We start from the raw sequence: 14,721 nt of genomic DNA, 5'->3' as shown, positions 1-14,721 counted from the left end.
ATCAGTTTTTTCAAGTTTGTGAAATGTGGTATCTGTAATTACTAATTTATCTAGAGGAGAGGAAGAAATTATTTTACTTTCATTCCCTGAAAGCACGTTATGTGTTATGCATGAAATTACAGACGTTGCTCTACCATTTTTAAAAGTGAGAGCTGCATTTCAACCACAAACTTATCACCGATAATATCCTTGCAGAGAACATCAATCTGCTTTGTTTCTCACAAGCAAATTCGAGGTTCATAATGATGCTGATGAAAGCGCATCGTGTTTTTATAAGTTGGAGAAAGGAAAGGGTAGTAAGTAAGCTAATCTTACGTTATGACGGAGTATAGAAGATTAGAGGGTTCAGTACACGTAGCACACGGAACCGTATGCAGTGCATGTCGTTATACAGTACATGTATATATTTACTACCACATGTTTATCTTCTGTTAGAAAAACGAATTTATGGAACAATTTTAACCTAATAAAATATACATTGTAAAGAGAAGAGCTAATATTTTCAGGACGTACGGTTGCGTTTAAGTTAAACGTAACTCATTAGGATAATATTCTTTGCGCTCATATTCAATTCATATTCTTTTTTACATTTCTGCTTATCCTTGCTTTTTGAGGACAATGAGCAAACATCAACGTCGAAAAGGAAATGCTCAGGTAAAGTCACTGTTTCAGTTACAATTATCATGATTAAAGGTTACAGTAGAAAGGGAAAAAAGGTATTAAGCAGTTTCAGCTGTACTGTATAGCAAATAATTGGCTTACTGGAATTATTTGAAAATTCATGAATTTTTACAGGCAGCAAGCAGTGCCCATGCTGCAGAATTACTGACCAATTCTGGACATCCACTACAGATTGTAACATTTGGTGATTGTGAGCCATTTACGACAACTTCGTTAGAGAATCGTGATGCAGACGAGAATTTCTTTGATGCTGAAATTCAGATCGCTTTGAGAAAAACCACGAAAAGAGATTTACATACTCGGGAAAAAGTACATGCCATTTTTGGACTTAAATATGTACTTTTGACTGTACAATTTTTTTCAAAACATTGTAAATTTGAAGTCTTTATGACAATTTTTAATTCAGATTGAATGTGGTTTTTAAGATATGAATATAACCGTAAGTAGATTTGGCATCATTTTTACTATAATATTACTTACGTTTATTACTCCATCAATAATGCAATCATTTTTTTCAGGGACTGAAAGAATTGAGACGACTGATTGATGAAGTAGCATTCGATGATGTCCGGAAAAGTTTCAAACATTTTGCTGTCTTATTTCCTAGACTAGCTTTTGATACAACGGTAACAGTTAGATCTAATGTAATCCGTGTCTTGGGGGATTATATCAAAAAACTGAAAAAAAACTGTGAACCATATCTAGAAAAGGTTAGAATTTTTCGTAGTGATGTTGTGATAATAATGTTATATTCCAATATTCGATCATATAATGCTTCAAATCAGAACTTTGCAAATTATCATATCACTAATCTAGAATTTCCGAAAATAATAAAAGTAATATTCATCTATTTTTATTATTTATAATGAGTAACAAAATTAGTTTAGAAGATTAAATAAAATCTCTTCATAATATGTAATCGTTTGATCGAAAATTAAAGATAATGAAAATAATTATACTAATATGACAAAAGACAAACTAAAAAGTAAAGAAAATAACATTTAAAAAAATCATCAAAATATCAATATAATGAAACCACGAAACAAAGAAAAGAAAACAAACGAAAAATTCCGCCAAAGAATAATTAAATCTCCAAAAAAAAAAAAAAAAAAAAAAACTAGAGAAAAAATAACAGTCTATAAATTAATTGTCAACAAACTCAAATTCAGTGATTTTAGCTTTTTAATTGACCTAAATCTGAATAAAAATGAAGAACTTTCACAGCTTTTGTAGAGATATCGACTTAGCATTCCAAAAGCTTTCACGGAAAAATTTCTTATTGAAACAAAAATGCAAATTTGCAGGTTGTATCTTATGTAATATTAATGATGCACGATAGTTATTCCCAAGTAGCCAACGAATCAAGAAGCATGCTAGTGGACTGTTTTCCTAATGAGAAATATGGTATTCTTATAGAAATGTTCAAGGAACCAGCGTGTGTAATTGCTCTTAAGTTTATCAGTGGCAAACATTCGTTGTTACTTAGGTGCCATTTGTTATTATACTGATTTCCTGTTCTGTTTTTTTCTATTTAATTAAGAATAATCTGAGCAAAGGACGATAAAGTCAAAAATGAAATTGTTTTGGTGTATTTTGTTTAAGAAAAAAAGTTCGAAAAATTGTCCTCAGAGTTTTCTATTTTTTGTAATTAGACTTCTCAAGATTTACTTATTGAAGATGTGAGGAAGAGGAGACTGAAGAACAGCGTTACGTGAGGCTTGCTTCACAAAGCTTGCAATATCTTCATTGGTTTTGTACGCAGTCTCTTAGCGATGAACAGCGTAATCGAATAATTGATTTTTTCAATAACCGATCATATAGACGACTGTTAACATCATCTTCTCAGGTGATTTCATATTTAAAATAACTTAGCATTATTTTGTTTTTCTTTGTATGTCATTCTATCGCCAACTTATGTTTTACCGAAATTACTTTGGATACAGTTACTTATAATTCATTCTTATTTTACTTATCTTAATTTCGCTCCTATTCCTGTCCATTTTCTATTATTATTATTATTAAATATATATATTCGGTATATGATTATTCGAATCTTCTTTAAGAAAGAAAGCTGAGGATTATGATAGTTTCTTAAGAGTATCCTCGTCCATCTTGGAGCTACTTTATTCTGCCTTTACATTAATGAATGCTTCAGATTGTTAGTGCTACAATGATCTTAGCAAGTCGCGTAGCGTCATTACTTAACGGATGGGAGGTAATATTAAATAGTGCCTTGCCGACTACGGCACTAGCTCACCTGGACAGTATCGACAGGAATGTCGGTCGCGCATCTGCTCTTCTCATTCTTGAAATGACCAAGGCGGACGTGCTCTTTACTGTATTAGATATTGATAACGTAGTGGTAAATCGTGTCATATCATTGATAAGGCGCAAAAAAAAGTAAGCGTTCAGTTTATTATAAAATTTAAATTATTAGCAAAAGATCGACACTGTAATTTGTGACCAGCTATCATAATTTCATTGAGAGCACACTTTATCATGTTACCATACAAGCTTTTATTAATATGCCTAATTTACAAAATGCCATTTTATAAAGGGAAATTTGTGACTCATTTTTTGTAGAGCTTAAAACAGAAATATAGATGATGTTGTTTCTAATGTCAAAACATTGATAGAGATAAGTTGGCAAACATATAAAATGTAAATAAATGCAGTATGGGGAAAGTAGATAAATAGATGTTATTGTTGTAGCTTTTGGAACCATATTTCAACGATTTTTATACCTGTAATAAAAGCTGTGCTTGATAAGAAGGTGGCGATTGAAGGTCAAGAGCTGCTGAAGAGAATACTAAGTGCTTTTTTCGATGGGTAATTGTTTTTTAACCTATTCAACTGCGATTTGATTATTGTAAATTCTATTCAACTGCGATAAATTAGTTTAGTGCTAGTTCATGATGCATGTTTTTTTTGTGATTGGGTATTGGAGGGAAAATATGTTAAGCGGGGTTAGAATTCAGCTATGTTAAAACTGTTAATGTATGATCTTGTGAAGCAAAGTATTTAATGATTCGTGCTTTTAGGATGCCTTGGAAATTATCGTTTCCATGTGTTGCTTGGGTAAATACTTTTGCAGAATTCACTGAATTTGGGATTTGGTGGACTATGAATCGGTGTGTTAATGATTTGGATATTATTGTGGATGAATTTATTGAAAAGGTTTTTTTTTTTGTTGTTCAGTTTGCTTCATTTTATTGTAATGGTTGTTATATACTATAAAAGTTTAGGTGTGGATTGCGATGAAGTGCACTTTGAACTGGAATGACAAGTCATTAGTCAAGAAAATGGTGCATTTGCCAGGACGTATTATCAGTAAATGGTTCCGAAATTCGCAGATTGCAGATCGACTACGTAATCAAATTCAGGATCATCTTTTGAATGAGGTATTCTTTTGTATTGAAACATGTATATTTTGTGAATGTTATGTTGAAAGAAAAAAATTTTTTTAAAAAAAAAAAACTGATAATTGCTCAGTAATTATTTTTCTCTGCAGTCATTTTCATTTTTTCAGCTTTCATCTACGGGACCATTAATCGAGGAGTTATTTTATGACGAAGTAGAACCTGTTTGGTCACATTTCATAGCGCAGTTGCTCACACATGTACATGCTAGCCAGAAATTGATTTATAGTGTGATGGAAAAGTGTGATGATGACATACTGAATAAGATCGCTTCTGAGATTGATCTCTGTCAAGCTATTTCGAGCAAAATTAACTGGAAAGATGCTGAAGATGCAGCACTTCTCATGCTGAAGTTACTGATAAAATTTAGCGCGAAATTTGACAAGCCCATTACAGAATTCTATAAGGTATGGTATTTGAAAATGTTTTATTGAAAATGTAATGAGAGTTCTAAGCGCTTTCTTCATAGTTATTGTCCGTATATCTTCCTTTCAATGCTAAAGAATTACGTTTGGATAGAGAAATAATTTTTTTCTTTTTTTGGAGAAATCTTTTGTTGCAAGCTGTAGAGTCGATTTAATTTCTTTAATTGTTTCTTTAATAAGGAATTCGGGAAGGATTGGTTTTGCTGGACATCCTTGCAGAACCTTTATTTCTCTGTTCTCGGGATTCCTTTTTCAAGAGAACTAGTTTTGCAGTGTTCAATACTTCGGAATTATCAACTCATTTGAGAAACGAATTAAAAATCGAAATTTTGAAACTGGATCTGATTAAGAAATAGTGGAGTTCCATCTGAATCAAGTTAAGAAATATTGGAGTTTAAGAAATATTGGAGTTCAGTTTCAAAGTTACCATTGTGAGTTGGAGTGCATATATTATAAGGAAATTGTGTTTTTGATTAAAAAAGCTTCTAAGGGTTACTAAGATGTACTTTCGTTGCAGACTAATGACGAATTGACATCCATTCGATTTCTAATTGCTTTTGGGTTACTAGACAAGGACAGATGTTTCGCAGCACATTTTATTACTGATGATCTATTGCTTGTAAGAGCTATGCGATTTTGTGTTCGTCAATCTGATTTGAAACGTTGGGACATTCTTATGGATATCGCTACGTCGTTTCCTGATTTTGATACAGCTTTGCAGCAAGTAAGTTTGTAACTTATTTAATATCTTTTAAAATAAATAATTATATTCATCTATATGTTACATCTACAAGCAATATGTTAATTTATGTATATATTAATACATATATATTTATATATATTTATATTTATATATATTTAAAAATTTCGCTGATATTAGGATATATATTTATATCCTAATATCAGCGAAATTTTTAGTTATACATAGCTATTAGAACAAATGGTACCATAGTTTTCTAATGATTAGATTTCTAAGGATGGGAAAACAAGTAAGTGCAACAAGACTAGGCGAAGTCCAAAGCAAAACCGATGAAAAAATTAGAAACTCTGAATATATGCATCTGCCTTTAACAGATGTAGATATATAGTGTGTGAATTAATGTAAATTTTGGATGTTGAGGTCTTGGTAGAGAATTGTTATCAGATTGATCAACAATTGCTTATAACAGTGTTAAATAAACGAGGTCGAGAGGTATTAAAATTTGTTTCATATTCTTTTTTTCTCTTTTTTGATGGATTTTAAAGTTCTGTGAGAATAATTGTTATATATTTACTATTATGAGTTCGCGAGAAAAACTGTTATATTGTAGATTTCTGAACATTTGCGGAGCAAACTTGTTGACCTTATTGTTGGACAATTTTTCGAATTGCAAGAGCCATCTGCAGGTTGTGATTCAGTTTGATTATTTGAGCAGGATATAACAGAGTGCGACTTTATTATATTTTCCTCACTAAAGCGTTGAACAAGTTAGTGTTAGTATAGTAGAAGATAATAAAAATTTCTATTAACATGCTGAGTTGAGCATTTTATGAGCATTTTCATTCTATTTCTTGATTATTCAGCTATTGATTCTTAGTTGAGCAGTCACAAACACATTTTAATTCAAAGAATTTGCACATTTCCTTATGTTTAAGTATGATTTCAGAAGTCATAAACGAAACAGTTAAAGTGATGGTTTCATCCAATATGGATATGAAATCAGTAGCACAAACTATTAGCAATAAAATTAAATCAACCGACTTACTTCAGTTTGAGTATGTTGTAAGCTTTGAATGAAACTGTCGGATATCCGATGGAAATTTCATTTTTATTGCATTGAATATCAAGTCAATCTTTCCTGCAAAAACAAATCTGAGAATTCTTTGTCATGAATTTAAACTGGGGCATAAAATATATTGCATTTCGGAATTAAAACATTTTTTTACTATTCTCAAATTGAGATATATTTTTTTATAATATTATATTCCACAGAGCAACGCTTCGAAAACTCTGTCATGTTAGTCTGCTTTGTTTGCATTGTTAAGTAACTTATTTTATTATTTACTTTTTTTTTAGTCGCTCTGACATTGAAATTGCGACAACAATTGCTACTTCATTGCCATCTTCATCTGTAACTTATTTTATTATTAGTACTGCCGATTTGGTTGATAAGTTATCTGTTCTCGATAAAATGGTATCTATTTTTAATAATACTGAGTCTTTAAAATGATAATGCGTAGTATTTAAGGGAAAGCTAAACAAATAGATGATCTTTTAGTTGTATTTTTAAAAAGTTCGAACTATTTGGGCACTATTTTTTGAATTACACAAAATTCTTCTGAGACGCTGCATATTAGTTGTAATATTAATAAAAACATAGAAAAAACTCTGGGATACTAGAAACTAGCTTGTCAGTAAATAAATTTGTCAGTAAATAAATTAAAACCCAAGCGTTTTTATCTTTGTAGTATGGCTTAGAAATAATGGATGCCCAGGAATGTCTTGCTTCACCAATAATTAAATCGTTGTTTAATGAAAATATGGACGATAATTTCACATTGTTACCTCATCTTGGTTATGCTGTATTTATAACAAGCTATCTCGACATGGTACTTGAACAAAACATGAGATACTGTACCACAAGCTTCCTTTATGCTATTGCTGTTTCATCATTAGCATCCATAAATACAGTATGCAACGAGAAACTCATTGACACAGGAGCAAACTTAAAAAATTTGATCAAAAACTTAGTTTTGGTTTGTTTATTTCTTTATTTTCGTAGTAGCTTTTATTTATTTCTTCTTTATCCAAAATATCACCGACATGTTTCATTACAAATGACATGTAGAGCATTGTGAAAAAATGTTCCAAGAAATTAGTTAGTAGTTCTGATTCTAACTAATTATATTGTTCCAGGTGAATGGGCAGCTTGTGGAGAACATTGTTTCTGAATGTATCTCACTGATTGCCAAAGGAAATGAATCATTATGTCTGTTCATTACACTGCGCTCATTAGCAAATAGCTTATGCGCGGAAAAAGTTGAGGCACTGTTTAAAGTTTCTTCAGAGAACTTGGATCCATATGGAATCACATTTTGTTCCGCAGCTCTTCGCTTACAAGGTTCTTTTTTTATTGTAAAGGTTCACGTTCCTATTTATTTAAGTCAGGATCTGCATTTATAGTAACTAAAAAAGTCTGATCAGTAACTTGATTTTGGTTTGTTTATCCTTCCTTTTTGTAATGTTTTTTTATCTATCCAAAATAGAAATCAGAAGTTTTTGTAAGGCTATACAGACAGAAGAATTGTAGAAGTCTGAAGCTCTCAAAAATTAAAAGGAAAAGCTTTCAGATTGAATATATATCCCATTATTATTTTCAGATACAAGCTTGGTATGCGACGATTATTGTGATCCCTATATTTCTATGAAATATTGGACAAGCCGTTTTGAGATAACATCATCTTCGGAAAATTCTGTGAATTTGCTCCAACTATTTACTCAGTTCATGGTAGAAGGACGCTCAACACTTGAGGAATATCTATTCACTTATAAGTAGTTATTTGATTCTTTTTATTCTTTCAGCCAACGATTTTTCCTGAATAAGGTAAAAACATATTACATCTAGAAATAATAAATCTCATCTTTTTTATCCCAGATCAGTTGTTTTTGCTTTGTTGAGTACGCTAGCTGCACTTTATTTAGAGTTTAGGAAATCTTGATTTTCAACATGGTATGATATTTAAAAAACGTTGAATGAAACTTAATAGCGTGCAACTATATTCTTTATTCGACCTCATTAATTTAATGAAAGCATCATCTAAACAACTGGTCAATTATTGTTTTGATGATGCTACTGTTTTTATACAGGATGGAGGATGATGAAAAACAAAATATATTTAATTGCGCCATTCTTCGTTTCCTAACTCGTTGTTGTCCATATCTACGGCAAATGGATACCTCCATGAGAGATTTCTTATGTTGTGCATTAATTACATCTCTCGAAGTATGCTTGATGATTTGTTTGCAATAAGCTATAAATTGTTCTAGAAATATATTGAGTTTTATCAGTGAAATGCACTATTCTTTGTTAATAAGAGCGTATAGGTTGTAGCAGCAAAAATCCTAATATCCCTTGATCAAAATGCAGTAGTATCGTTATCGAAGCAAGTAGTTATGTAAATCTTTTTGTTAAAGCACCCTTACTTATTCTACGTATACATTAGTTTCTGCCATAACTGGCTGATGAAAAGAAATATCAAATAAAAAGTTGTATCAGTGCAGCATTAATCCACTGAGAACCATGCATTATCTCTGTTGATTTCAGAGTGCTAATGAATTTTGGGGGCAGTGTAAATCAAGATCTTATTTGTTATTTAGCAGCATGTCTGTGAAATTATTCAATGAATTTGCTCAAATGATTGATAACACTAAAGATGATGTCGAATTAGCACCTTTCAGACAGGTTTGCATTATCAACGAAGCAAAAAACTGAATTTCATGATAATTGTTGCATTCAATTTTCATCTGAATTCTTACATAAATTTTTAATTTTAGGATTGGTCAGACTTCTTCTGTCCTACAGCGCAAAATATTTTGCTCATATGGTTCTTTGGGCTGACTTCATATCAAGAAAGTTCTCATTTGATGGCTCTTCAGAACGCTCTTTGTTTATCAATAAGTTACACAACCGAAGAATTTATTCGAACTGTTCCATTACCGTCTGTTTTCGATGTCGAGTTGGATCTCCTGAAGTAAAATTATAGATATATTAGAATGCCTACACTTAATTATAATTCTGTGGTTAGTGTCTAATCTAAGTTTTATTAATTAGCAAAATGTTTAAAGTACAACATTCGTTTTATACGTCAATTACAACTGGGTCATTGAAAGAATTGTTAGATCCATTGATCGTCAGAGTATCGTAGTACAATATTAGAATGAACAGTTGATGAAAAAGCACTTGGAATTGCGAAATGACTCTATTTGTAATTTATTTATCATAGCACTATTGATTGATTTCAAGAAGTTAGAGAAAATGCTCGTAAAATAATTTTTATTGATTGTAATTGTGGAACAATCGTTTCCAGCTATGATGAACATCTGCAGTCAGTCATCATACCCTTGCACACACTCATCAACTGGCCTTTTCCGGATGTTCAAATTGCTGCACTGAAAATACTGAAGTTGTATGTTAATTTCATATTTTTGTTACAAAAGATGTCAGTTTCCTGATAATTTTGTTTGATTCAATGGTTTCTTTCTATGTTTTACTTGTTTCATTTGTTAAATTCTTCATCTGCCTTGCAGAGAAGTCGGTGATGTGTACAAACTTATGAAATTATCAGTACTTATGAAATTATCAGCTAGTAGTATCCTCCCTTTTAGTGTTGTTGATTTTATTCACAAACCCTTTGTCATTGAAAATTTTCTTTTCTACAGATTAACAAAGGACATGTTGAAGATACAAAATAAGCAAAACGAAGAAAATAATCTAGGAGATGAGAAGCTTCCCTCCAATTATCAAAAACGCTTGCCAGTGCCATTCACGAGAATTTTGGATGATACAGTGATAGGCAATTGTATTTTGCCACCGAAATTGCTTATTTGGGATGCTTTTATCAGTTCTTTGAGTCAGTTTGATCTGCTCGAAAGGGTAGCATATTGCAGTGCTATGGGTCCATACATCGATCAGATCATGCCTCATTTGTTTTCTCTTCTTTCGGATCCTCATCTTTGTAAGTTTTTCCAATCGTTTTTTCTTTCTTTTTTTTTTTTTTTTTTTTTTTTTTTTAGAAAAATGGAAGATTGTTCTGCTCTTTGAAATCTACACATAATGGAAATTAAAAAGATACGTTCTGCGCTGGTAATTAGAAACAGCAAAGTGATGAATTCTTTTACAGGTGTGAATATCACTGTGGAAGTTACGGATATTGCTAAACGAGGTATACCCATTTTTCAATGCTTTATCCAATACTTTCTTTGAAAAAAAAATTTTTTTTTTCCGAAACTTTTTTTAAAAAAAGGAAAGAGATAAACAAAAGATATAGCAGGGAAATTAACGATGGTCAGCATTTAGAAAGTATTGTAACTTATATTTTGTTTAATTGTTAGTTTGAAATAACTTCTAGTTTTGGTTGGAATAAAAATACCATTGAAGGTTGAGCTGAAATGACCGTTTTTAATATATTTCTGGATAAAGTTTTTCGATGTGCTAATATCTTAATTCGGTTTATGAAGTGCGAGGCATTTGTCATTGTTTTTTTTTTTTTTTTTTTTTTTTCAAATCAACATATAAAATATTCAATAGATTAGTTATTGCGCAAAAAATAACCCAAATAGGCGAGTGGAATATATAGATTTTAGATTATTGGAATGAAATAAAATCATTATTGCCACGATATGCTTTTCGGTTATTCTACAGTACTTGCGGAATACTACCGGCAATAGTACGTCAATGGTATATAAAGCTACCTCGTGCCGCTGCTACTATTTGCAAATCGTTCGTTTTTTTTTTTTTTTTTACATTGTTGTATTCTTTGCTTACCTATACTTTTAAACAAATATAAATTAAATGTAATTCCTTTTTAGATTTGTAACCAAATCAATCAGTCAAATGATCTGGAAAGCAGAGTGTAATCAGTTTACATCTCGTGAAATACCGAATAAATTAAAAGTATTGATAGTTCTCTTTTTTTATCACAGAATTTTTAGTATGTTTTTGTTAATTTTTTATATGCTCGCTGTTGCTTCTATTTACACTTTACAAAGATTAGATGAGATTGAAATTTGAAAATGTTGCCTCCACGAAAAGTTGTACAGAGAACAGACGACGACTTTTGAGACGTAATTTAATTCTACTGCTGTCATTTCTTAGCAGTTAATTACAATGCTAGTAGGACTCATCTAGCCTTTGCAGGTTCGATTGTTGCGAGCAGCTCGACAAATTGTGGCAGAATACGATTTGGAAGATTCGACTATGACTCTAACGATAGAATATCCCGTAGATTATCCACTCAGCATCCCCTTGATTGAGGATGAAAGAGCCATCGTAAGTCGGGAAACAAGAAGGAAATGGCTTTTGCAGCTTACAATGTTCCTTACTCATCAGGTATTATATTTTCATAATTTATACAATATTGATTTATATTACACCATGATCCATTCAATAAAGAGATCATTTCATCTTTCGAATTTTAGTGTGTTGGGCTTGAAAACATTTTAACGAACTGATAGTTGTTGCGCTATTGCAGAATGTTGTTAAAGCTTTAATTGATCTGCTTATTTGTTTTTAGATACTTTGTATCTCTTAGAGATGAGCGAGGATCGCAAATAAAATTATCTATTAGAATTGCTATACAGAATTGCATATATCTTCATGTTCTGATAGCTCATAATGCGTCAATTGTTGTTGTTGCAGAATGGTTCCATTGTGGATGCAGTATTAATGTGGGCAGGTAATATCGAGAAGCATATGGAGGGTGCAGAAGATTGCACCATTTGCATGATGACTGTTCATTCAAGGACTTATCAGTTACCACGGGTACGATGCAAACAATGTAAAAAACGATTTCATTCTGATTGTCTTGTAAGTTAATATAATTTTCATCTTTTTCTAGTGTTCAAGAAGTAGTACGGTTGTGCATTTGTTGAAAATCATTCTTTGTGACATAATGTAAGTGTGTTAAACCTATTAAAACTAAATGAAAGAATATGTATTCATATTAAAAAAGGTGTTCCATCACTTGATAGTGTAGTTTGTAGAAACTTATATTTTACTGCCATTTAACTTATGATGCTTATTAATTCGATTTCAATTTATTATTTGCAGTACAAATGGTTCGATTCAAGCAATCAGTCAACATGTCCCTTATGCAGAGCTTCATTTCATTAGCAATGTAAATCGAAAAGACAATGTAATTTAATTGATTCGTGAATGCTTATATTTGCGAGAATTTTTTGCTCACTTTCTCTTCATCCCTTTCGATTATATCTGTTTTTTAAATTGGGAAAAAAAATCAAAATATTTGAAATCGAATATAAAGCTTGAAACGAAGATGTCTTCTTATTATCCTATATCTGTTCGTTCTTTCAGTGTAACTCTTGATCGTAGCTTGGTACCAAATGAAATCGAATACAAAGATAATATAAATCTTTGTTTAAACCTAAAAAAATTTTATACAGAAATAAAAAATTTTATGCATAAAGAAAAAAATTTATACAGAAATAAAGAAATTAGCAAAATGTTTACTCAGGAAATTAATCACCAGTCATTTTCGTGAGATTCTAGTACATGTGCTCAAAAATGTTATCATTTTTGTGTTCTGTACATTTCAGGTGATTAATTGTTCAGGTCGACTCATCCATGTATTTTTGCTTGTACAGTGTATAAAACGGATTTATGTAAATGGAAAAAGAAAAAAATTATCCGTCTATCGTATTAATGCATTTGTTAAAAGTTCTTTGTTTACGACATTATATGTTTGCGATTGGGAGAAGCATGATGGTTGTTCTGCCCCGAGTTTCAATATTCCTGGTTAACTGAAGTAGGAGAGAGGAAAAGCAGAGGTTCGAAAGATTAAAGTGACTGTTACAAGTGTAGGTGGGAAAATAGACTAAAACTGTTTCAATTTGCTGGAATGCTTGATAGCAGGCTAATAAGAATATTAAGCCGAAGTTTGACATATTCGTTTGTTCATGTAGTGCTGATACTCACTTTAAAGCATTTCAATAGAGATTTATGACAAAACCCTCATATAGGTTCAATGGGGATAGTGGAATTGACACGTCGGGAAACATTCTCGGCCAGTCATCGTTTACAAAACTCGTTGTTGAGTGATATTGAGAATCAACAATTATATGGTAAATGTAATAATTTGAATGGTCATGGACATAACTACGTTTGGGAGGTAACCCTTCGAGGACAGATTGATCCGAAATCAGGAATGGTGAATAATATCTGTGATTAATCATTATAAGTTATTTTTGTCATTGATTATGTAACGCAGAGGACGGTAAGGATTAATCAGAATTATTTGTCGGTGCAATCAAATCATTCGTTTACTTCACTGTAATAGGTCTTATAAAAGGTGAAAGTAATTGATTTTTTCATTCCTTCGATTTATCTTTTTATTTATTGATTTATTTTTTTGAAGAATCAATGGTCATTGTTTATCCCAAATGAAATCTGTTTTGCTTGGCTTATTTTAACATTTCTCTCAAATTGAAGGAACACCATCAATTATCATTATTTTCAAAAAAAAAAAAAAAGCACTTTTAAACTAGTATTACTTATTAATCCCGGAACTTGCAGGTGTACAATTTGACTAATCTGAAGAATGAAATGAAGAGCGTACTTGATGAGGTGGATCATAAAAATTTGGATAAAGATGTCGTCTATTTTGAAAGTAACGTAAGTACCACTGAGAATTTAATCGTTTACTTATGGAATGAGCTGAAATCTAGAATAACAAATCCTGAATTGCTTTATAAAATGATTTTGCATGAAACTGAAAAGAACTCGGTTGCTTATCATGGATAATTCATTTCATCTTGCAGTATTTTTTAATATTTACTGTCAGCTTTTTCTATCATAGATCTTTTAAATTTAGATAAGTTTGTAAAATAATACAGATAATATTTGATATTATTTATTTATTATGACATGAATTGTATGCATTGAAATGATGCATTCCATCTGTTAAAGCTCTGATATTTCTCGAATGGCATTGTTGTTTGTATTTATATGTGGGAATTAATGCATTTTAGATATCATTGATCCTTGTGATATATTCTTTATTCTTAAATTTTTACTTCAGATTAGTGCATTTTCGTCATTCTTTATCAAAAAACAATATATTTTTGCTGAATATTTCACCATAATCATTAAAATAATTTGTAATATAGATTGGTGCAAGTTGAGTTGCTAAAATTTATCGCACAAAAGATTATAAGCAGTTTCTTTCAAATTACATTCTTTTCAAGAATTTTAATTTATTTTTGGTAATTATTGACCAAATTTGCTAAATGACAATTGATACCACTTTTATTCCCAAATATAACTTGAAGACCAATATGCAAAAGTAAAAGATCCTTTTGGTTTAAATATTACGATTTCCTCTTGAAATTGGTAACGGTGGCAAACGTTTACTTCTGCAAGAAAGAATATCTGCTAAGTTTCGTTCATGGTCTCTTTGTCCCCTCTCTCTTGGTCGTTTGG

At 31.1% G+C, this 14,721-nt stretch overlaps 2 protein-coding genes across 2 annotated transcripts; both read left to right on the top strand.

The window, feature by feature from the left end:
- Window positions 1-618: 618 nt before the first annotated feature.
- Bm6796 (Zinc finger protein 294., putative) lies at window positions 619-12,396 on the top strand (the record flags this gene model as incomplete). Its single annotated transcript, XM_043082183.1, has 29 exons — window positions 619-654; window positions 796-990; window positions 1,200-1,391; window positions 1,986-2,167; window positions 2,359-2,527; window positions 2,837-3,081; window positions 3,394-3,510; window positions 3,723-3,858; window positions 3,927-4,082; window positions 4,211-4,507; window positions 5,043-5,249; window positions 5,646-5,717; window positions 5,836-5,911; window positions 6,172-6,280; window positions 6,582-6,699; window positions 6,974-7,261; window positions 7,422-7,626; window positions 7,886-8,057; window positions 8,373-8,508; window positions 8,830-8,967; window positions 9,060-9,256; window positions 9,593-9,691; window positions 9,945-10,240; window positions 10,406-10,447; window positions 10,869-11,004; window positions 11,094-11,178; window positions 11,422-11,613; window positions 11,923-12,090; window positions 12,334-12,396. The coding sequence occupies 29 exons, from the start codon at window positions 619-621 to the stop codon at window positions 12,394-12,396; spliced, it is 4,524 nt and encodes a 1,507-aa protein (XP_042938117.1).
- An 871-nt stretch (window positions 12,397-13,267) lies between these two features.
- On the top strand, window positions 13,268-14,043 carry Bma-ptps-1 (6-pyruvoyl tetrahydropterin synthase, putative; the record flags this gene model as incomplete). The annotated part of the gene is made up of 2 exons (XM_001898358.2): window positions 13,268-13,450; window positions 13,816-14,043. The coding sequence occupies 2 exons, from the start codon at window positions 13,268-13,270 to the stop codon at window positions 14,041-14,043; spliced, it is 411 nt and encodes a 136-aa protein (XP_001898393.1).
- Between the last annotated feature and the right edge of the window lie 678 nt (window positions 14,044-14,721).

Source organism: Brugia malayi (assembly GCF_000002995.4).
Source record: "Brugia malayi strain FR3 genome assembly, contig: Bm_v4_Chr4_scaffold_001, whole genome shotgun sequence".
NCBI classification, from domain to species: Eukaryota; Metazoa; Nematoda; class Chromadorea; order Rhabditida; family Onchocercidae; genus Brugia; species Brugia malayi.
The sequence above is the reverse complement of the archived record's forward strand: the minus strand, read 5'-3'. Positions and strand labels throughout refer to the sequence as shown.